The sequence below is a fragment of the Pinus tabuliformis genome, chromosome 1_1 (assembly GCF_031772625.1).
Source record: "Pinus tabuliformis cultivar Carrire ecotype Pingquan chromosome 1_1, CPIR1, whole genome shotgun sequence".
Lineage (NCBI taxonomy): Eukaryota > Viridiplantae > Streptophyta > Pinopsida > Pinales > Pinaceae > Pinus > Pinus tabuliformis.
In genome coordinates, this window is record NC_142297.1 from 648,743,857 (window position 1) to 648,768,663 (window position 24,807).

Sequence of the window (24,807 nt, forward strand, 5' to 3'; positions counted from 1 at the left end):
AGGGAAAGGTGCCCCCAAACCACAAAACAAAAGAAAAAGCCAAGGCGGGGTGGCCCAAGACAACCCGCCAAAGCTTCAAGCAAAGAAAAGCGCCGTGAAGCCGAAAATTGACACAGGAAAGTGGTGTGAGTTCCATAAGAGCTCCACTCACAACACAAGTGAGTGTTGGGCCACACAGTCACTGGTGACCGAGCTAAAGGTTTCAAAATTAGATGGATGTTCTGACTCTAAGTTAGAACTCGACAAAGGGAATGACAAAGGGAAGCAGATTATCGATGCGGAGCCCAATTCCATTGTTGCCACCACAAAGATCCAGAAGGAGGAACTCGAAGATCCAGAGGAGAAGGAGCATCTCTTCCACTCCCAGATGTGGGTAAAGGGCTCCCCGCTATAGTTCATTGTCGACAGTGCGAGCCAAAAGAACCTCATTTTGGCAGAGGTCATGAAGTGGTTGGGCTTACCGACCAAGGCACATCCATAACTGTACACCATCGAGTGGCTTCACCAAGGACGGGATCTATGCGTGAACCGACAGTGTCGCCTTCCATACAACATCAAGCCCTTCACGGATGAGGTATTGTGTGACATTGCTCCCCTTGAAGTTTGTGATGTATTATTAGGCCAACCATATTTGTGGAAGCGACATGCTGTTTATGAATTAAGGCCCTGTGCTGTTATTGTTACTTTGGGAAATAAGTTGTACAGGACACCGGAGGTAGCATCGCCTACCGCCATCTCTTTGATTACTACAAAACAATGCAATAAGCTCGTTTCCAAAACTGGGAAATTTGTTTTCCTAATGATATGCCCTCAAGGAAAGAAGAAGACAGTGACCACGACCTCCAGACAGGGCTCCTCCGCATGACAACTACAGATGGACAAGGTCGTGGAGGAGTACGAGGACATCTTCACCTCCCCCACCGGGGTTCCTCTGCATTATCAAGTCAAGCACTCCATCGATATGACCCCAGGTGCGCCGCTACCCAATGGACCAATCTATCGGCGCTCCATTCTAGAGAATGATGAAATCAAGAGGCAGATTTAGGAGCTGCTACAGAAAGGTCACATCCGCCTAAGTTCATCGCCCTGTGGGAGCCCGATCGTGCTGGTACACAAGAAGGATGGGACTTGGAGACTCTGTATTGACTATCGGGCGCTGAACAAGATCACTATTGGTAATAGGTACCCGATCCCATGGATTGATGACCTCTTGGACCAACTGAAGGGGGAAAAATATTTCAGCAAGATCAATTTGAAGTCAGGATATCGCCAGGTACCAATCGAACCCTTCAATGTGTAGAACACTGCCTTCAAAGCCAAGGAGGGCCTTTTCGAATGGTTGGTTATGCCTTTCGGATTGACAAATGCTCCTACAACCTTCATAAGGCTAATGGATGACATCTTGTGGCCATTCACCAACTCATTTGTAGTGGTATACTTGGATGACATCCTGATCTTCAGCTAGAGTTGGGAGGAGCACCTCCAACACATCTGACAGGTTCTCCAAACACTGTGGCAACACAAGTTATGTGCCAATTTGGAGAAATGCACTTTTGGCATGAACCAGGTTCAGTATCTGGGATACATTATTGATGAATAGGGTGTGCATGTGGATACAACCAAGATCCAAGTCATTTAAGATTGGCCATCTCCAACCACTCTGCATATCTCTATAGCTTTCTAGGTCTTGCCAACTTCTACTGCAGATTCGTGTTGGGATTTTCTCATATTACTTGGCCCTTGAGTCAAGTCACCAAGGGAGGAGTGAAAGCAAAATTCTTTTGGTCTGAATCTCAAGAGAAGGCATTCACAGAGTTGAAAGATCACCTCTACATGGCACCAGTGCTCACATTACCAGACTTGCAACAACCATTTGAGGTCGACACAGATGCCTCTAACTATGCTATTGGGGCAGTCCTTACTCAACACGGGCATCCAATGACATATCATAGTGAGACACTTTCAGACACAGTCCGAAAGTATCCCATTTATGACAAAGAGATGTATTCCATTGTGCAGGCCTACCGACAATGGAAGCATTACATTTTGGGGAAGGAAACGGTCATCCACACAGACCACTGACCCCTGCAGTTCATACAGACCCAAGGGAAATTGCAAAATGATCGCCACCAGAAGTGGTCCACATACCTACAATAGTTCCATTTGAATCAAGTATAAGAAGGGTAGCACCAATAATGTTGCAGATTGCCTCAGTTGACCACCGATCATGGAATTAACCATTGTGCTCAACTCTTGTGGGCACGAGACTTTTGATTGGCCACTTCTCTACAAAAGCGACCCAGAATTCGGCTACACATACCAGACACTCTTGGAGGGTCAGCATGTTCCAGATTTTCACCTACAGGATGCCCTGTTATGCCACTTGGGTCACCTTTGTGTTCCTTCAGGCGAGCGTGCCAAGATGATATGGGAAGCACACTATAGTCAAGTTGCTAGAAATTTCGAGGTCGAGAAAACAGTGGCAGTATTGCAGAAGTATTTCTATTGGCCGAATCTTTGACAGGATGTCGGGAAGTACATCAGATCATGCACTGCCTACGTCATTGCCAAACTGACCATTAAGAAGCAAGGCCTCTATACCCCGCTGCCTACCCCTAGTCGACCTTGGAAATCCATCTCCATGGATTACATGTCAGGCCTTCCTTCCACTAAGCATGGAAACAACTGTGTTTTTGTGGTCATCGACTGGTTCTCTAAGATGGCCATTATGGCCGCCTGCAAGAAGAATATCACAGCAGAAGCCACTGCTAAACTCTTCTTTGAACGAGTGTGGGTACACTTTGGGATCCCACAGTCTATCATCTCAGATCGGGATAGCAAGTTCCTCAATACATTTTGGTCTAGCCTCTGGTCAATGCTCGACACCAAACTCATTAAGTCCACAACCTTCCATCCTCAAACTGATGGCCAGACAGAGGTTGTCAATAGGATGATCGTACACATTATGCACATGTACAACTCAAAGCATCCACGCACATGGGACGAGAGCCTCCCCTATGTTCAACACAGCTACAACCGGGCTCTCCTTAGCTTGACTGACCACAACCCTTTTCATGTGGGCTTGGGATTCTAGCCACTATGTCCCATTGATGTGGCCATGCCATTTGTAGCTACTCACGTAGATTTGGCTCATGTCCAGTCCGAAGCAGATAAGGCAAACAACTTCATTGAACACATCCAACATATTCGCCAGAATGTCCATGAAATTCTAGAGAAATCAAATGCCAAGTACAAGTAGCGACATGATCAACATCGGGTGCCACACAGGTTTTAGGTGGGCGACAAAGTCTGGTTGCATTTGCAAAAAGAATGCCTTACCAGAGCCTATCAGAAACTAAGACCACTCCAATATGGTCCTTACACCATTACCAAGGCTATGGGAGACAATGCATTTGAGCTCAACATTCCCCCATTCCTTGGCCTGCACCTAGTGTTCAATGTGGACCGCCTTCGGCCATACTTTCCGCCATTACTAGATACATCCGACATTGCAGATTGCACAACCACAGAGGTAAATCCATATTGCATGGAACAAGCTGCAACTGATCGGATCATGGACACACAGATCAAGCACACTCACGAATAGAATATCCAACTGTATCGAGTTGTCAAAGGAGGCCAACTCCTTCACCAGGGCAAGTGGCTCACCAGGGACCAAGTTCAGCAGAAGTTTCCTCATCTCATGGAGGAACTCAACGCAATGGGGACCATTGCTTCCTAAGGGGGGAGGAATGCTCCAGGTGGATATTGGTGGCCACCTGCCAAGTCCACTTGGACCCCCACCATTGTTTGTTTCAGCTTTTCAGTTTCCTTAATTGTAGCACAATTTACTATTTTTAGCAGTTTTTTTGGGTCCTGAACTTTCAGAGCCGTTTTGAGGTCCTAAACGACGTTTTTTTGGGAAAACTAGGAGAAACATGGGTCCATGGACTGATGTTGCTCTTCCCAAAGTTGTAGTTCTCCAATAGATCTTTCTAACGAGATACTGCGCGTGTCAAACGAAGATCGTATGCCAAAGTTACGACCCCGGGAAGTTGATGTACCAATTTACCCAAACGGGGCCCACAATTTGGCGTTTCATCTTCGAGGGTTAGGTTTTTGGATGTTTAGGGTTTTCCATTGTTTCCCAACAATAAATAGGCCTTCGAGCCTCATTGTAACATAGTGCAGAGATAAGCTACCATTGCCCTAGCTGGTTTATTTCCATTGTTGTTTGTAAGCATTTTACATTAATGAAATGAAGTATTATTTTCGCTGCATCTCTGTGTTTATGGTTATCTCTGTAATTTGTTGTGTTCCTGTTTAAATCTGGATTACAAATGGAGGAAGCATGGAATTCAACCGATCGTTGCATGGATTCACTGACATGAGCATTGGGTCTACTGGTTTAGCAACTGGGGCCTCTTCCTAAGTTGTGGGAAGGACCCATGCCTTATGGGTTTGCCTTCGAGTTGTGGTGAGGCTAGTGACGAGGAGGAGAGGGATGTGTGATCTGGCATGAACAACACATGCAAATTTTGGAGAGTAAGAAGAATCACAGACTGTATCCGTCGATGGGGAGTCAGACCCTTGAAGTTCCATGCCCAAAAGACGGGCAATTTGACCGTATGCCAACTTTGCATGGTGGAAGTGATAATCTAGATCAATCACATGACCCTCAAGCAACGCATTAATGTCTTCTTGATCTCTATAATGACGACCTAGTATGTTGTGCAAGGCCCAAAGGTGATCTCTTGAGGTTCGAAACTCACCAGCTTCAACATCAACCACCATGCGTCTAAAGTAGTGGAAAATTCCACTATGAAAGTGCTCATTTCCATGCCCATTCCAGGGAGGGTGAGGAGGTTGACCTCACCTACGCCCTCCTCTGCTGGGCCTTCCTCACTTTAAAACCATGGACGTAAAGCCACATAATGCAGGGGTCTGAAACAAAGCTGAGATACCACCTTTTCTCGAGAACCAAAATTGAATTGCGAGGTGTGAGCTTCCATTATTTTAATGCTGGATGGTAACTGTGAAGGCCAAGTGGAGAAGGCGAGCACTTAATGTGCTTTAAATGCTTGAGGGGGTGGACTTGACACCACCACTTCCTCCCTTCTCGAGACGCTGTAAGAAGCAAGCTAAGTGCGCTGCCAAAATCTGTTTCCAAGCTGCATGTATAGCCAACTTGACATGCATAGGGTTGGGTCGTTGTGATTACCACCCGAGGCACATTAATGATTTTTGGACTAAATAATTTTTTAGGTTGCCAACTTGACATGCATGGGGTTTGGGTCGTCGGGATTGCCCCCGGGGTACATTAATGATTTATGGACTACATAAATTTCTCCTAAAATAAATTAAAAATTAAAAAGTAAGTTAATACTATCTTTACAGGTGGGAAAACCGATCATAACTCAGTTGTCAAACCAGCGGTGAGGACAACCATCTCTAGCTGATATCCGTGAATGAAAGCTGACTCATCATTGTTATTCAAGGAAAACCACGCCACCTGGAATAACCTACTGGTAGTCTGTAAGGGGGCAAACTTTCACTTCTACGAGATGCCTTTGGGTCTTGGAGTGTTATTTTTTTTTTCATGTGTGGTTCACGGACACTTGCAGTCACTGGGTGGCCACTACGTCCACGGAAATACTGAGTTTGATCAAGGGTATCAAGCCCCGCGGCTAATAGCTAGGCCTAACCCCAAGGGCTTCGGGGAGAATTAACCCTTTGACCTCCCAAACGACGAGGCACTTATTTGACCAGTTCAGCTAACCCTTGGGGCTTCTAGGAGGGGTATTGCACTGTTAACCTATTTCCTTTACATCCGAGAAAAACGACCTCTTAGCCAAGCAAACATAGTTTTTTTAGACCATACTCGAGACACAAATAAGTTAATACTATCACTACGAATAAGTTAAAAATTATTACCTTATTCTAAGAATAAGTTGATATTATTGAAGTTGTCTTTAGTGCGATTTTTTGGACTTTCCGGAATCCGGTGGAAAAATTTGAGATGAAATCTTGATTTGTGTTATTTAAACTAGTTTTTTTTACTGTATATATGGATTCAACACCCTCGAAAACCTCGTGAAATCTTGATTTGTGTTATTTAAACTAGTTTTTTTTTTCACTGTATAGATATGGATTCAACACCCTCAAAAACCCCTAGGGCACTTAGATTGCACATGATTACCTATCAAGCTTGTGATTTCAATAAATTTATGTGGAATTTTAAAAATTTTTGACCAAAAAAACCTACCATAAAAATTTCTAAAAAATCGCACTAAAAACAACTCCAATATTATTTAGCCACACGTCAAAATCACCATAATTTTACTAATATATCGTTGGTACATTTAAATATTATTGTATATAAAATATTATCATTAAAAGATTGAGAATACCAAACTTTAACTTATTCGTATTTTAAAAATGTTTATGAGATCTTGATACCGAGGTTCGCAGTGAACTGAGTTTATTAATGCAGTTCATTTTTGTAGGGGTGGGTCACGCCTGGTCACTCACCTAAATGTGTATTTAGCAGCTCAAGGTTTTCATCGGCATTGCAGGAGGTACTGGGTCTCATTGGCAGCAATGGCTTCAGCGGCGCTTGCAGCGTCGTCCACAGTCGGAATCCAGGCTTACAGCATTTCGACCACCCGACCCAACGAACAATCAAGGCCATCGTCTTCGATCTCACTAGCGGCGGCACCAGCCAGGCCCTTCTTGCAATGCCGGCACTCGATCTCTCGACCTCACGCCGCTGCTGGCACGGGATCGCTGTTCTCGTCATGGTGGGGGAGGCAGCAAGAGATCCAGTTGCAGAAACGACCATTATTCGCGCCGTTAGAAGGCTTGCGACACCGCCGCCCCACCAACGCTCCGCCGGCTGGGAGGCCGCGCGCTTCCTCGGTGGTGGCTCCTCCCCCAGCGCCACCAGTGCAGCCATGGCAGGGCGCGGCGCTAAAGCCACTGGCGGCGTCGATCGCCACCGGTGTCCTCCTGTGGCTCGTGCCGGCACCAGCGGGGGTGACAAAAAACGCCTGGCAGCTGCTGGCGATATTCCTGGCCACGATCGTGGGGATCATTACGCAGCCGTTGCCCCTGGGGGCCGTGGCACTGATGGGCCTCGGTGCGGCGGTGCTCACTAAAACCCTAACCTTCGCTGCTGCGTTTTCGGCTTTCGGTGACCAGATTCCATGGCTTATCGCGCTCGCTTTCTTCTTCGCCCGTGGCTTCATCAAGACGGGGCTCGGCAACCGCGTGGCCTACCAGTTCGTGGCTCTTTTCGGGAGCTCGTCATTAGGGTTGGGGTACAGTCTCGTGTTCAGCGAGGCGCTGCTCGCCCCGGCGATCCCTTCCGTCTCCGCCCGCGCCGGCGGCATCTTTTTGCCTCTCGTGAAGTCTCTCTGCGTGGCCTGCGGAAGTAACGTCGGTGACGGGACGGAGCGACGGCTGGGATCGTGGCTCATGCTCACCTGCTTCCAGACGTCCGTGATTTCCTCTGCCATGTTCCTGACGGCCATGGCAGCTAATCCCCTGAGTGTGAATCTTGCCGCAGGGGCCATTGGCCAGACGATCGGGTGGACGGATTGGGCAGTGGCAGCGCTGGTGCCGGGTCTGGTGTCTCTAATCGTTGTTCCGCTTCTTCTTTATGTGATATATCCACCCAGTGTCAAGAGCAGCCCCGATGCGCCGAAGCTCGCGAGGGAAAAGCTGCAGAAGATGGGACCGATGACCAAGAATGAGATCATCATGAGCGGCACGCTACTGGTCACGGTAAATCCAATAGCCCTGATCAAATACCCAAACTTTTTGCTTATTTATCTTTTATTTTTTGAGGTCTCAGAGGATATTAAAAACAAATCTAAATATAAGTTGAATTAAATTAGATTTATTCAGTTATAATTGTGGCCGGGATTTGCACTAGCTTCGTCCCTTTGAAACCGATCGTAGAGATGTGGCCAGACCGCGACAAAAATGGAACCTAGGTGGACAGATTTAGCATTTTGTCGTCAAGTTCATTAGTGAACCAAAAGCTCATTATAAAGTCAGAATGGGATTTTGACTTCAGTTCCAATGTTTAGTCTTTTCCAGAAATTGTCACAGTAAAAGACAAAATCGATCCAGTGGCAATTGTTTTTTTTCTTCTGGGAAGGTGCTAGAAGAAATATGGTATGCTTAAAGGGAAACTGCCTCCAGATTAGGTGCTAGGTGAGCTTGGCTCTTCCCTTTGAAACAATTGCCTTACCCTTAGTCACCGCAGATTATAAATTTGTCAAACGTGAACTTTAGCTGAACTTCAACCCGAATTTCAAGACGAACGTCTATACATCAAATTGAATTTGTCCAGATGAATTTGAAATTTACCTTCCACTATATATATCTGACATGTTTTAAAAAAATTGAACAAGTGATTGTATTTTTGAAATGTATGATTAATGTTTGCATTTGATTTTCATTTTTAGCATATATGTTTAATGAGCGGACGGAAAATAATAGATATGTATAAAATTTGAAAATTTTAAATTATAGATTTTCTTGAGCTTATTGCTGAACTTTATCTCAGTTTTACATTACCAATTATTTTTCCGAACTTCATGGTTGCTGAACTCGAACACACACCTGCACCAAGTGACTTCAGGCATACCCACGGGACATATCATACTGAGAATGGAAGTCGGGGATGGCTCTATTAACCTTATTAGTGAATCAATGTCATGTTGGCGCCCTTCAATACTTTTAAAACCAGAGCTTTGAACCAGAAAAACACCCAATCCTTCCAAACCACCACATATGTATGCTATAGTGATCATAGACCTCTCATTTCCTTGATTGCCAAAAAAAGGTGAAAACGGTTAAGGGCTGTTCTGTTCTGCACAGGACAGTTGCACCTGAAAGAGAAAGTAAACCTTTAACAAGCAAATAACCGTCTGTACGACTACACAGTCATGCACAGTGTTGCATGGGGAAAGCAGACATTACAAATCAGATAATAGCATGCCACAGGCCTTTCCTGGAAAGCCTTCTTACTCTGCTGTGAGCTCTGCTTCCACTAGCGTTGCTAGGAACCAAAAAGAGTGGACAATGCTAGGAACCGACAAGAGTGTAATTCTGGCTGCAACTGGCTTTTCTTGCTATACCATGCCAAACCTTGCACAGCTGATGGTAATCTACCACTTTGATGCAGACACTCGGTGTGAAACAATGCTTCAACCCTCTGCTTGAGTAAAAATAGAGATAGAATTGACTGTCTTTCCTTTCAGTCAGTTGATCCTTCAAGTATGTTGGTTCTGCTATAATGTCTCTGTTCTAGTAGCATAAAACCCTCCAGATTGTGATTTTAAACCTGTAAAGACACTCAACATACATCAATATACTGGGGACAGTTACAATTACTGAGGTTAAGAAGCACAAAAAATTTCAGTTACAGAACCTGCTATTTTCTCTTCGTAAGAAAGCTACCAATTACAGACCTGTTCCTACTACCCGGAATACTCAAACAACTCTTTCTCCTTTAGGAACTCATAAAATAAATAAAGATGCATAATTTGATGCAGTCCATAATCTGGATAAGATTCTCCAACCGCACTATCTGTCCTATGCTACAGATATTCAATAGTTTTCTTTTGAAAAACAAGGCTTGCTATAATCATTGATCATTTCCTACAAATCTATCAACTGTGCATGGAGGAAAAGACAAGAAACATATCCTGGCAGCTAAAGCAGAAGTCGAAGACATAACCAGTTTATCTCCATGGAACTCCCTTCTTCCACACTCTTTTCTGCAAAATGCCTCTATGCATTTCACCAACTTGGGTTCATCCCTCAACCTCACAACAATGTCCTCCACACTCTCACTCGCCATCAGCATGCCATTCCCCTTGTGCTGGTGAAACCCCGCCAGTGTCTGGAGCAGGAACTGTGTGGGTGAGGAGGGAGCAGGTGCCTCTTCTCTTCTTATGCATCCATTTATCCAAGACCTTCTCCCATGATTTGGCGTATAGCTTTTCTTTAAATTAAAAATTTCCTGTCAACAGAGACTAAATATGTTCTGTTTGGAGGTACATCAAAAATTTAGTAACTAGCACAGATGTAGCTTAACCTTTTCAGTCTATTAATCACTGAGTGATCTGATTAAGAAAACTGAGGAGCCAACTGTTGCATGCTTAAAAGTTTAGTGTTTTTTAAATTTAAATAAAATTATTTAAATTAAATTATTATAATAAATAAAACATTCTCGACCTCAACTTTTCTCAAAGTTTCAGTTTATAAGCTTCTGTCATTGCAATTAGAAACTCAAAGTTGCTTGAAGATAGAATTTGAACAATGTTGGTGTTTAATAGGCGTTGAAATATTTGCTCTATCTTGTACTGCTACTGCCTCTATCAACTTGTCTTTATTAGAAAGGATGCCAGCTCTGGAATTTTCTTGTTTTTGGACATAAATTCGCTCCAAAATGTATGATGAGAAATTATTAGAACATTGGTCTAGCAGAAGATGCTTGAAAAATGTAGGACTTTTACGTTTAATATTGAAGAAAAAGAAGTATTAGAAAGCCTCTCTAATTTTAAGCAATCTTTCAACTTTTGAATCTTGAAATTGCATTTCTTGAACATTATCCCACTAGCAGTGCTAGGAACCAACAAGACTGTACTGCAGGTCACAACTGGTATCATCGGCTAAACCATGCCAGCCCTTGCACAGCTGATGGTAATCTGACACTAATGCAGACACTGTGAGTTTGTGACAATACTTTAACTCTATGCGGAAGTAAAAATAGAGGTACAATTGATTGTCTCTTGTTTCAGTCAATTGATCCTTCAAATCTAATGCTTCTGCTGTAATGCCTCTATTATAGCTGCATAAAACCCCCCTGAATGTGATCTTAAACCTGTAGAAAACACTTAAACACACAGCAATATATTGTGGACAGTTACAGTTAGCTAGGATAGGAAGCACAAAGAAACCCAGTCGCAGAGCACTCTTTTTTTCTGTTACTCAAGAAAACCACTAGTTACAGACCAGATGCTAATACTGAGAGAACACAAAAACTAATCTCCTCCAGGCATACTCATAAAATAAATAAAAACATATCATACAATAATGTCCGTAATCTGGAGAAGAGTCCCCAACTGCAAAATCTGAACTACGCTACACATATTCTACAATTATCTTTTGAAAATTGAAATATGGATTATCTATTATTTCCCACAAACCTCTTAACTGCCCATAGAGGAAGAGCCAAGAAACATATCCTGGCAGCTAAGCGAAAGCTCAAGACATATCTTATCTACCGCGACAGCTAAGCGGAAGTATTTTTGGCATAAATTGGTGGGCAAGCAATCTCTAAAATATCTCATAGCTGCTGGGCCTGGGAATGCATCATCCTCCCCATTGCTTTAAAATATGAACCTTGAGACTTTGACTAAATTCACGCACTCATAATCTCTGTATCCTTTATTCCAGCTTGAAAAGGATGAATGTCTGTAACATTGAAAACGTGATTGATATCTATAGTTTCAGTCAACTTCAAAAGATAGGCATTATCATTGATTCGACTGAAAACTGGGCAAAGCCCAATCTTTTTAGGTTTGAGCTTGTTATAATTCTTCTGAGGGTACCTTTCCTTTCCAGAGTGCACTATAGCTCATTCTTATTTCATGAAACACATTCTCTTTCCTGCTTGTTGTTATCCTCTCAGGCAAATCAAGTAGATCTACCTACCCCCTTGGGATTATCTCCATAAATAACTTGGAAAAGAGATGTACCTGTAGATCTGTTAGCACTGGAGTTGTATGCAAATTGAGCTTGTGCCAATTTGATCCCATTGCCTCAGCTTCTCAAAAGCTAGATTTTGTAACATATTACCCAAGCTTCTATTTATTACCTCTGTTTGACTCTGTTTGGGAATGATATATTGAGCTGAACTGTAACTTGCTGTCCAATTTCTTCCACAAGGCCCTCCAAAAGTGACTAAGGAGTTTAGTATCTTGGTCACAATCTCTTTGAAAATATTTTTTTTTTTTACTATCATCACTAGTTTTCTTGTGTAGCCTAATGAGCCATTTTAGAAAACTGATCCACAATTACAAAGATAGAGTCATTACCTCTCTGAGTTTGTGGCAGTCCCAAGACAATCTCAATCGAAGTATCTGTTTATGGTCTCTCAGGCACAGGTATGGATGTATATAACCTGATATTTTGCTTCCCTCCTTTAGCAAACAGACAAATTTGACAAGTAGTAACAAATTTACTGGCATTCCTCCTTATTTTTGGCCAAAATAAACTTCACTTAATAAAGTATAGGTTGGTCTTATCCATTCCAAGTGTACAACTAAACCTCCGGAATGCAATTTTTGAAATTAGCTCTTCCCTTCTAGATCCATTGGGAATGCACAACTGATACCTTTAAATAGGAACTCATCAGCCAGTACGTAGTCTTCAAATAAGTTATTTCTTGAGGCACTGAGATCCTTATAAACACTGCTGAAATATGGATTAGCAGTATATTCACCCTTCATTTCTTCAAACCAACTAGCTCCATTTCTCATGGTGACTAAGCTATGATGCCCCTGACTTGATGCATTGGCCACGACATTGTTGTTCCACTTTGATGCTTCACAACAAATGTATAGGACTGCAAAAAGGAGACCTGTTTGGATTGGAGCTTTGGTTACCTTCTTTTTCAGCCGTTCAAAACTTCTTTTAACTGCTTTGGCCCATGCATACTTTCCCTTTTGTACAATATGTTATGGTGCACTAATGCCATTCAAATTTCTAATGAACTTCTTGTAGAGGTTCATAAATTTATGGCAGCTCTTCGCTTTATGTTATTTTTGGGAGAAGGCCACTCAAGAACAGCCTTTACCTTTTCCAGATTTATATTGAATCTACTTGTTGAAATTATGTTTTACCCATTTTTTTCCATACAAAGTTCACTCTTACCTAGATTGAGGAACAATCTTTTAGCTGGCAGAATGTTCAACACTGCTCTCGAATGTTCGATATGTCCCTCCATGTTATTGCTAAATATTAAAATTGTCATCAAAATAAACTATAACAAAATTTCCAATGAATGGCCTCTAGACCTGATTCATAGTCCACATAAAGGTAGCTGGAGCATTGGACAGCCCAAATGACATGACCAACCATTTGGCATTCATACATAATGCTCTTTTCCATTCATCTCCTGTCAGATTTGGATTTGGTGATAACGACTTCTAAAATCAATCTTGGAGAAGTTCTCTGTGCTTGCTAAACAGTCTAAAATATAATACACATTCTGGGTAATGGGTACATGTACTTAACAGTAATCTTGTTAATTGCCCTGAAATCCACACACAGTCTCCATTTCTCATCTCTTTCTAAGGGGAAAAACGAGTAGGTACAGCAGAAGAACTCATACCTTCCCTTATGAATTTTTTTTCCAAAAATTCAGAAATTTGATGCCTCATTACTTCATTCTCGAGTGGAGTCCACCTATAAGCAGCTTTAGTTGGGTAACCTTGCATTAGGGATCAAATCAGTGCAGGTGGTAGTTCAGCTGGGTTATGTCTGAAAGTTCATTGAGTAAGCCTTGAACCTCTAGTGGAATTTCCTCATTTAACCTCTTCCCATTTGTAGGACCTTTATTATAACAAATAACAAAATTCTTGTCTGGGCTCATGCTGCACTTTATATGTATTTTCCAGAACATGTTGGATGACATTCCTATAATATTGCCAGGTCTCCCCAACAAAATGTGACAAGCATCCAATCAGTATTACATAACAAAACACCCAATTCTTGTATGGCTCAATATTGAAGCAACCCAACATGAGCTGTCTACTAACATACCCTGATTTTTTCTTAACCAAGAGGGTTAATAAGGATCAGTTAGAGTTTCTAGACAATTTAAGTTCCTACCAGATGATTAGTGGATCATCTATCAATGATCACCTTACAAACCCTCTTCTTGCACTTGCACCTAGTTTGGAAGACATTCTCTCTTCCCCTGTCATCTTTTGGGACCTGCTTTGCTTCCCTTCACTAAAGTTCGTTGCAGCATCAATGTCTTCCCTGCTTCAGAATCAACTTCCACTCCATGTGATTCTTCTTGTGTTATTTTTGTCTTGTTAGTAGCTCAGAGGTTTAGAGGACATTCTTGGGCTTTATGTGGCTTATTGGAAATCAAGCACCCCAAGGGAGCTTGATCTCCAAATCCTCTAGATCCCTACCTCTTAAGCCTTCCGTTCCTCTGCAGTTAGGCCTCACATTTTGCTTCTTTTTTGGCTCTTCATTACTAAAGTTCTTTGCACCATTAATATCTCGCGTGTTTCAGACTCAACTTCCTTCTCCTTGTTAGCAGCTCTGAGGTTTCGAGGACATTCCTGGGCTTTATGTGCCTCATTGGAAATCAAGCATCTCAAGGGTGTTTGATCTCCAAATCCTTTTATCCCTGCCTTTTAAGCCTTCCCTTCCTCTGCAGTTAGGCCTCATATTTTGGTCGTCTTTTGGCTCTTATAACTTAGGAAGTTTGGAGGTGCTCTCTTCTCTAATTGAAGTATGACCTGTCTCTTCTTCCCTATTTTTCAGTTCTTATTCCATTTTCCCTCAGCCTTTAGAGTATATTGAGCACCTTCATCCTCTGTAATGGTCTTAACTAATGCAAATTCATTTTGGAGCTGGAACATGAGATCATTGACATATCTTTCTGCTAATTGCACTTCATCACCTTGGAAATTAGTTCTGATTTGCAGCCTCGTGAACTACTCTGTATAAAATTGGACAGAGTGCTCTCTTTCCCTTGAATTGAAATTCTTGATCAATTTCTGTTAGTAATCTGAAAGTAAAATCTTCGCCCCCATATGTTTCAACATCTTAGGCCAAAGCCTGTACTTTTCCTTGCCTTGCCTTTTTCTGTGATTCTGCCAATTATTCCGTGATAGGACTTCAATTTTGACACTGCAATTTTCATTCTTTGTGGTCCTCTTCCTCAGTCCCATCCATTTAAAAATATTTAAGTTATAAACCCAACACAAACAAATTGGCTTGAGTTTATACCTCTATTTTTCCCTTCGTTCCCTTCTTGAAAACTGCTTCAGTTAACCTTTCCATGGTATTTTGAGCTTGAATGGGGAGCCCTTTGCACCCCATGTTCATATTCAAAATCTTCAGGCTGTAGTCTGGTCTCTGTGGCAACAAGTGTTTTCTAATCTCCATTCCATCTACCTCTCCAGCTTCAATTCACAGTAAATCCTCTGTGTGTCATTTTCCTTGGCCGAGTGCTCTTGACACTCTGATACTGATCGGATGCAGACACTCTCAGTGTGCAACAATACTTTAACTCTGTTGAAGTAAAAATAGAGATGCAATTGTCTCTTATTTCAGTCAATTGAACATTCAAATCTGTTTGTTCCCCTGTAATGCCTCTGTTATTGCTGCATAAAACCCACCAGAATGTGAATCTAACCCTTTAGAAAATACTTAGAGCACACAAGTGATATATTAGAGACGGTTACAGTTAGCCAGGTTAGGAAGCACAAAGAATACCACTAACATAACTGGCTGTTTTCTCTTATTAAGAAAACTTTCAATAACAGATCAGCAGCTAACAGATAAGTGACTACTACTAGAAAACTCAAAAAGCTAACTCTCCCCCAGGCACATCATAAATAAATAAAGATGCATAATACAATACAAATCCGTAATCTGGATAAGACACCAACTGCACAATCTATCCTATGCTACAAAGATACAACAATTATCTTTTGAAAAGAGAGCTGGTATAGCCATCTATCATCTTCCACAAGTCTCTCAACTGTCTATGGAGGAATAGTCAAGAAACATATCATACGAGCCAAGCAAATGCCTAAGACATATCTAGCCTACTCTGAAATATAAACAATCTTTTTTAGCATAAACTTGCAACTAAGCAGTCTGAAATATGTCCTTGCAACTTGGCTCAGGAATCACTCAGGAATCCATCACGCTGCCTCAACCAGGTCATGTCCATGGAAATCCTCTCTGCCAGACTCTCCTTTCCGCAAAATGTCCTCACGCATTTCCCCAAGACAGTTGGGTTCATCCCTCAACCTCACTACAGTGTTCTCCTTACTCTTCTTTGTGGTTGAGAGGGAGTCAAGTACCTCCCTTGTTCCATTTGTCCAAGGCCTTCTCCCATGCTTTGGCACATAGCGCTGTTTTAAATGAAAATTTTCTTGGCAAGGGAAACTAAATTTGTTCTGTTTGTATATGAAAACCTCCTAGTAGCTGGCATATATGCACCTTAACCTTGGGCCTATTAAACCGTGAGACGGATCAGAATAACAAAGCTGAGGTGCAAAACTCTACATGCTTAAAAATTTACTTGTGTTTTTTTTTGCATTAACATCAGAAGCTTAACTTAATCAAAGTTTGGGTTTATAAGCATTACACAGATAGTGTGCCCTGCTTCCCTTGGTGCAATTAGAAGCGCCATCAGAGTCGTAAAGTTGGCGATTATAAAATCTGAGGAATTTGCATGTTTATGGGGCTTTCAAATGTTTGTTTTATGTTACTTTTCCTTTATCAACTTGTCTTTATTACAAAGTATTTGAAGTCTTGAATTCTTCTTTTCAGATTTCAAAATGTTTTATTAGAAAATATCATAACAATGGCTCTAGTAGAAAATGTTGAACTTTTTATCTTCATATCGAAGAAAATGAATTATTAAGTCCTGTTCTAGTTTCAACAATGTTTTAACTTTTGCATGAAATGGCACTTTCTGAACATTATCACATCTGCTCTGCTACTTGCGGAACGTCTATTTTGCTATTTTATAGTGCTTGGGTCTGTAGAGACTCCTGATTTGAGAAGTCATTATTCGTCTATTGTGAGCCCATGATTGTTGGATCAATCATCGAGGAGATCTTTTAAGCACGTGACAATGTTTTGGCTCGATTTTGTCTTCTCTTGCACTTGCATTACAAAGTGGAATCAAGGAACACGAGATTATGTGGAATCTGATAGGACTTGTAGAATTAATGTCCTTTCAAACTCTTCAAGTGATAACATGTTACGAGGATGCTCGCGTTTTGGGCAGGTGGGTCTTTGGATATTTGGGGGAATGCTGAAGGTGGATGCTGTCACTGCAGCGATCCTTGGTTTGTCTGTCCTACTCTGCACAGGCGTTGTGACATGGAAGGAGTGCTTGGCTGAATCAGTAGCGTGGGACACTCTTACATGGTTTGCTGCACTTATTGCAATGGCAGGCTATCTAAACAAATATGGCCTTATTTCATGGTTTAGCCAGACTGTTGTGAAGGTATTTCTATTTATGCATTTTCTGTTGTTTTGCAGTGGCTTCTGTCCTCATTCCTTGATCTAGTGTGTATTGACATCTAACAATTAGTTGGTTGTCTTGCAGGTTGTTGGTGGACTTGGTCTGTCATGGCAACTTTCTTTTGGAATATTGGTATTGCTGTACTTTTATTCTCACTACTTCTTTGCAAGTGGTGCAGCGCATATTGGGGCAATGTTTACTGCCTTTTTATCCGTTGCAAGTGCTCTAGGGACCCCACCTTTATTTGGGGCAATGGTTCTTTCTTTCCTTTCAAATCTTATGGGAGGCCTTACACATTATGGTATTGGATCAGCACCTGTTTTCTATGGAGCTAACTATGTACCTTTGGCTCAATGGTGGGGTTATGGCTTCCTCATCTCTATAGTGAACATCGTTATTTGGCTTGGACTTGGAGGAGTGTGGTGGAAAGCATTGGGCTTATGGTAATTTACTAATTTGTTGAAACTACGAGCCGCACTAAAAATGAAATAATCAGAATTACAAAGGTTAGGAAATCTAGAACATGTCAAAATATCTACGAGTTTGGTCCCATTTTTCAGTTGTTGACTGAGAGTTATTCTTGTGTTTCTCCCATCTAATTCTACGGTGGGTCCGGGCAAAAGGTATTGCAATAATGTTGATTTTGTAACCAGCGAATTCATTCTTTTGGGATAAAATATATAGTTTTTACCGTTAGAAAATGTGAAATTCATAATTTTTTTTATCACGAATAAGCATTTTTGTTTGCCAAATCTTTCCTTCATCTTTCTTGCGAAGATCAAGTTGCATTTTTTTTGTGCTGACCTTGATGGAATCACAAACTGCAGTTCTTGTTCAAGTGCTTTTTAAATATTTTAAACGTATTGTTGTGCAAGGCCAATTTTCATGGTGCATAATTTCTCTGTATAATTTGCTGGATTATCTTTGGTTTCTGTGTTAGCTCTGTTTGTTTTTAACAAAAGAAAATGCTTTTATAATCATAATTATATTAATCTGGAATGAAATTATCAACAAAAGAGATTTTACTTTGATTTCAAATATTAACAAGAAAACTTCAGAACACTCGTAATTATTAATCTGGGACTGAATTTTAAAAGAAAGAAAGGTCAAGAATAATCATTAATCTGGGACTGAATTTTAAAGGAAAGAAATGTCAAGAGCATATCTAGAGTATGTATAATTTTGTAGATTTTAGCAGTTCAATAATTGTTTCGAGGGGGTCATTTGTTCCATAAACAAAGTGGTTTCATACACCAATTTGGTGTCTGTTTTGACAATGATCTTTTATAACTTTTCAAACATATAATTATTGAAACCAACCAACAAGAAGTTTTTAGATACATAATTTCAAGGAGCATCAAACATTATTAGAGAAGAACTAAACTAAACAAGTGGAAAGCTGATTTTAATTTCTTTTGAAAAATTAATATTATATGAATCCTTTCATTTTAGTAAGAGGTTAACAACTAGTGAAACTAAAATCCATATAGAATATTATGTGTAACCTGCATTTCGCTTTTGGAATGTTTTGTAGAATTGCCAACTTTGGATGTGGTTGACTTTATACAAATTGAAATTTAGCGTTATATATTATTTTTTAAGTTATACTAGTCCTTTCATTTCATTTCAGTAAGAGGTTAACAACTAGTAAAACTAAAATCCTTATAGAATATTATGTATAGCCTGCATTTCGCTTTTGGAATGTTTTGCAGAATTGCCAACTTTGAATGTGGTTGACTTTATACAATTTGAAATTTAACTTCATATATTATTTTTTTAAGCATCTAAGTTTAAGCTTTGTTTAGGTATGCTGTTTTCAAAATGTAATAAGATAGGATAGGGTGGTTTTTCAATATATCAATGTTTTTAAAATGTAATAAGGTAGGGTAGGGTGGTTTCTCAATATATCAATGTTTTATGAGATTTTTAGGCTAAAATAACAAATCATTTTGAGTGAATTTTTCATTTATTATTGTGATACAAATAATGTGGTGTTACAAAGCTATTTTTGATGAACTAAGTTTTGCAAGTTGACTTTATACAAATTGAAATTTAGCTTTATATATTATTTTTTAAATTATACTAGTCCTTTCATTTCAGTAAGAGATTAACAACTAGTAAAACTAAAATCCATATGGAATATTATGTATAGCCTACATTTCCCTTCTGGAATGTTTTGCAGAATTGTTAACTTTGGATGTGGTTGACTTTATACAAATTGAAATTTAACTTTATATATTATTTTTTAAAGCATTTAAGTTTAAGCTTTGTTTAGGTATGGTGTTTTTAAAATGTAATAAGGTATGGTAGGGTGGTTTCTCAATATATCAATGTTTTATGAGAGTTTTAGGCTAAAATAACATATCAATGTTTTATGAGAGTTTTAAGCTAAAATAACAAATCATTTTGAGTGAATTTTTCATTCATTATTGTGATACAAATAATGTGCTGCTACAAATCTATTTTTGATGAACTAAGTTTTGCAATTCATATATATATGTATATATTAATTTAAATCCTAAAAGTACGAGGTTAACAACGATTGAAACTAAAATCCATATAAAATATTAGGTGTAACCTGCAGGTTGCTTTTGGAATGTTTTATAGAATTACCAACTTTGGATGTGGTTTACTTTATACAATTGAAAATTAGCTTTACATATTATTTTTTAAAGTTATATGAGTCCTTTCATTTCAGTTAGAGGTTAACAACTATTTTTTTAAGTTACATGAGTCTTTTCATTTCAGTTAGAGGTTAACAACTAGTAACACTAAAATCCATGTAGCGACTTATGTGACCCGCTTGCGACCAGACTTGTTTTTATTCTGAGCCTGAGCAGCCTACCGATCCGGACAATGAGACACCTTACTCTTAGCCTTTCGAGCCTTTGCCTCACGATTCAGAGAATACTTATGATTCGTAGAGTTCTGATGATCCGGAGAAGATGCCGGATAGGCCAAAGGTTCAGGTTCACGTCAATAGGTACCACTGTTATCATGGGGCAATGTCAACGGTAGTAGCGCAGATAGTGTTTGTTTCACCACTGAGCCATATAGAATATTACGTGCAGCCTGCATTTCGCTTTTCGCTTTTCGCGTGCAGCCTGCATTTCGCTTTTCGCTTTTGGAATGTTTTGTAGAATTGTCAACTTTGGATGTGGTTGACTTTATACAAATTGAAATATAATTTTATATAATTTTTTTAAGCATCTAAGTTTAAGCTTAAGCTTTGTTTAGTTAGGGTGGTTTCTCCATATATCAATGTCTTATGAGATTTTTAGGCTAGAATAACAAATCAATTTTGAGTGAATTTTTCATTCATTATTGTGATACAAATAATGTGGTGTTACAAGGCTATTTTTGATGAACTAAGTTTTGCAATTCATATATATATATATATATATATTAATTTAAATATTTTTAGAATTACAAACAATTATATAAGAATAATAAGAAGAGAGATTATAGATGACTCCAATTGTTAAATGATAGAAATATGGAGAAGGAAAATTAGGGTATCTAACACAATTCCATCTTTTAAATTTGATTTAATGAATTGGAAAAACACAGGTAATGATGAACTTTTGTATTGATCTATTTCAAAGGAGCTTCTATATTTTTAGTAGTGCCACAAGTAAATTTTTTTGAATATCCTTAAGTTTCTAAATGCAATGGATCAAATCTTGGAGATAGAAAAATATGGGGTTGAGATGCATATTGTTTTAGGGTTCTCACAACCTTGTCTTTCATGTGATTAGACTTAGGGTGAAAGTATGTATGGGTAGAATCCTTGTACTCACCGCCATGGAGGAAGATTGAAAGTTGGTGGACTAGGGTGAAGGTGACACTATGAATATCATTTTGGTCTTTAGGTCACATCAAGAGTTCGTTGATATTTGGGGAAATATAATGTCCTTAAATGAAGCCTTGTTTTCAGTGAATGTGGACTGAAATATGGTAAGTGTTATGCCAGGTGGAAGGCATGTAGTTGAAGGCAAGTCTCCAAATGGGATGGAACATGTAAGGTTTTTGGAAGAATGGAAAATAAAGGTTCTTGCCAATTTTGGATTGACCTCATATCTAGAAAAATGGTTTTTTTGACATGAATTTGTGATGTTTCCTTCTCATCACACTTTAGTCATTTGAGTTATGGATTTGTGCATGTTGATAACTCTTATTTAGTTGTTGAATTGGTGAACTTGAGCCAAGGGTTAGGAGGTAATAAGACTCTTGTGATGGTACAATGTATAAAGGAGTTTCTTGTTGATAAGAAGTAAGGGAGCTTTGAAGGTGACTCAATTTTGAGGGAAAATGGGTTTTAGGCCCTCATAAAAGAAGTTTATAAGAGTTAATATAAAGGAGTTTAAATAGTAGTTGGCTTTCATGAAGGTATGTTTGAGGTTGAGGGTTTGATGGCGAAGGTGCTTGTAGAGAGATTTATGGGGGAAATTGCAAAGGAGGAATCCTTGAAGTTGTGGATGGAAGAAGCTCAATTACCTATTCTTGGATATTTGCATGAATTTTTTTTGTTTGTAAACTTGGCAGATCTCTATGTATTATCTATTTTCAAAAGTTTTTTACATCCATTTGCTCCGGGTAATCACCTGCCCGGAGGAAACTAGGTGACCATCGGTCAACGTTAAATCCAGTCCAAAATTTGAATAAGTTCATAACAAGCCATCCACTATTTCTATGTTGACTGTTTCTATTGCTATCTCTAAAGATCCAAATAAACATGCTTGTTTTCTTCATAAATTTCATAATTCAAAAATCAAAACATTCTGGTGCACTTGATCATTCCTCATCCGAGGATACTATCGGAGCTGGTGCCTTTGCGCTGGATCCTGGCATCTCGCATCTCTGTTCCATTTTCCACTTTATCTCTTTCAGGGTCTGTTCGATCCTTCCCAAGGCAAGATTGTTCCGGTAAGTCTGTATCTGTATGGTCGCTATTTCCCTTAGAAGTTCAGCTCGGATTGGGTCCTTCTCCTTTCTGTGTTCCTGTTTGTCAAATACTTCTCCTTCCATGTGCTCGCAGTGGAGGGTCATGGCTCATGCCACTGCGTTTTTCATGATCCAGTGCTGGTGCAGGGCTTCTCCTTCCATGTGCTCGCGGTGGAGGGTCATGGCTCGTGCCACTACGTTTTTCATGATCCAGTACTGGTGCAGGGTCTTTTTGAACAGGGATTGTCTTCCATTCGTAGTCCCAGGGTCTTGCACCATTCTTTCCCATTCCTCCATGGGTATGTCTCTGTATCTAAGATTGTCTCTTAGATCTCGCTCCTAGCTATTAATTTGGTCCCTTACTTCCTTCAGGTTTCCTTCCATGTAGGAATCAATAATCGTCTTCATATTGCTTCCTGCCTCTTTTCTTTCCCTGGCTGCTTGTTCCTTCGTCCTTCTTAGCTGTCCTCTTGCTTCTTCTAGGAGCCATTCTGCTTTCAGCTTGGCGGTTGAAGCCTATAAACTTGTTCTCCTTGACCTGTTCCACGTGCCTTCCCTGTTCTGTTGCTAGACCTATCACAGAATCAAAGCATATGTCAGCCATATTATATTGGTTTATATCATTTTCCCTGGTTTTCCCCCCTCCCTCCTTCTTGAGTTTCCCGGCGTCTGGTTTCCTACCAAACTAAATTTGGCTCCATCTTTTTTAATTCTCTGGGTCATGGGGTATCGGTGGTTACATTTCTTTTCCCATCCCACGCAGAAATTCCACTCCTGCTTTTTTTGCCTCTTCTCTCCCGGGGCCTCGCCCTTGGTTAGTTTTAGGTAGAAGAGGCCTCCCCTTAACCCAGTTTTCTCAGGCTTTTCAGCAGGGTTTCTGCTGGCTTCTCTCCCTCCCCTCCCCCTAGGATGCAGTGCCATCTCCCTGGAGCTCTGGGTTTTCCTTTCCCAGCTTTCTTCTCTCGGGGCTACAGGCATTCTGCCTTTCACTCCAATGAGTCTTGCTAGGACCCATATTCTGAGGTGGGAATTGTTGAAATTTTTCTCAGGTATGCCCTCATTCTCATTGAGTTCTCTGCCTCTCCTCTCATTCTCTCTGTCTAGAGCAGACGAGATCTCTTCAATTCTTTTTTCTTTCATTCCACTAAGATTGCTATAGAAATTGATATAACGATACCAGGGTTGCTTATAATACCAATATCCTAACCTACTTCTCAAACATTTTAAGCTTTCAGGAGTTAGGGCTAGAGGTATTACATACCCGCTTACCAAGCTTCGTCTTTCTTCCTCCTTCTGCGTCTTCTCGCTGCCTCCTCTTCCTTTCTCATCACCTTTCCTCATTCTCGTCTGCATGCATAATGCCCCTTTCCTCTTTTCCTTGAGATTTATCTCTTTTTCGTTCCCGGCTCTTGTCTTTACCACCAGCTGTCCTGTTTTTTCCCCGACACGCATCCCTTCCCTCCTGCCTTGGGATGCTGCCCTCATGTCTTGTCCACTGTTGTCCTGCATTAATTTCTTTCCTCTCCCGGCTGCTCTTGCCGTAGTATTTCTGACTCTACTCTACCACTTGTCTTTATTCCTCTGCCCGTCTTCGATTTCTCTGTCCTGCCCTCTCCTCTAACATTCCTTTCCGGCTCATCCCCCGTACTCTCAGGGTTTGTCCTTCCTCTGCCTTGCTCTGTCATCCTGTCGATCATCTCTCTTCCCTTGTCCTGTTCCTCCCCTATCCTTTCCTGCGTCTGTCCTTTTCCCTCTCTGCTCTGGTCTTTTCTCTTCGAATTCTCTAGATGATCGCTCATATTCCTATCTTGTTCTACGAGTTGTATCAGTTGTGCCATTTCCTCCTTTTGGTTTAGCTCTGCCCCGCTTGCGTCCAGTTGCTGGTCTCCCTTCCTGCATCCCCAGTTCGCTAAGCAATCGGCAGGTGCATTCCCTTTTCGTCTCACATGGGAAGGTAGTATGTATGCTATCCTTCTCAATAGTTTGCTTATCTCTTTGATTATCCATGCGGTCCGCTAGCTGCGACTCAGCTTCTCTGTTGATGCTCTGTGCTGTAATTGTTTGAGTATGTCTATCACTAGCTTCGAATCTCCTTCTACCTGGAGTTTCTGATACCCTTCTCGTATGGCTATTTCTATCCCCCTTTTCAGCGCATGGAATTCTGCCTCATTGTTTGATGCATTTCCACAGTCCATCGCATATACCCTTAGCGTTCTTCCTCTGTCATCCCTGAATATTCCTCCAATGCCTGCCTCCCCTGGGTTTCCTTTTGCCGCTCCGTCAAAATTCAGTTTTGTGAATCCCTGCTGCGGATTCCTGTAGTATCATTGTCTCCTACTTCTTTGGCCTTATATTTCCTTGCAGCCATGTCTGTTATGCTTATTTTTAGCTGCAGACGATTCAGAATTCATGTCTTTGTTTGGTCTGCTTTCCAGTCTTCGTCGTTCCACTTCTCTAGGATTATGGTTTCTCTTATGTTCTGGACTGTTTGGTTCCATATATCCTTCGTTGCTTTGCCTTCATCCTTAAAAATCAACTGATTCCTTTCTTTC

At 40.6% G+C, this 24,807-nt stretch overlaps 1 protein-coding gene across 1 annotated transcript; it reads left to right on the top strand.

Annotated features, from left to right (window-relative positions):
- The first annotated feature begins 6,459 nt into the window (after nt 1-6,459).
- LOC149215050 (dicarboxylate transporter 1, chloroplastic-like) lies at nt 6,460-18,063 on the top strand. The gene is made up of 3 exons (XM_089392503.1): nt 6,460-7,785; nt 17,072-17,293; nt 17,396-18,063. Exons 1-3 carry the CDS (start codon nt 6,601-6,603, stop codon nt 17,756-17,758), a joined length of 1,770 nt encoding a protein of 589 aa, XP_089248629.1. The 5' UTR covers nt 6,460-6,600; the 3' UTR covers nt 17,759-18,063.
- Nucleotides 18,064-24,807: the final 6,744 nt, after the last annotated feature.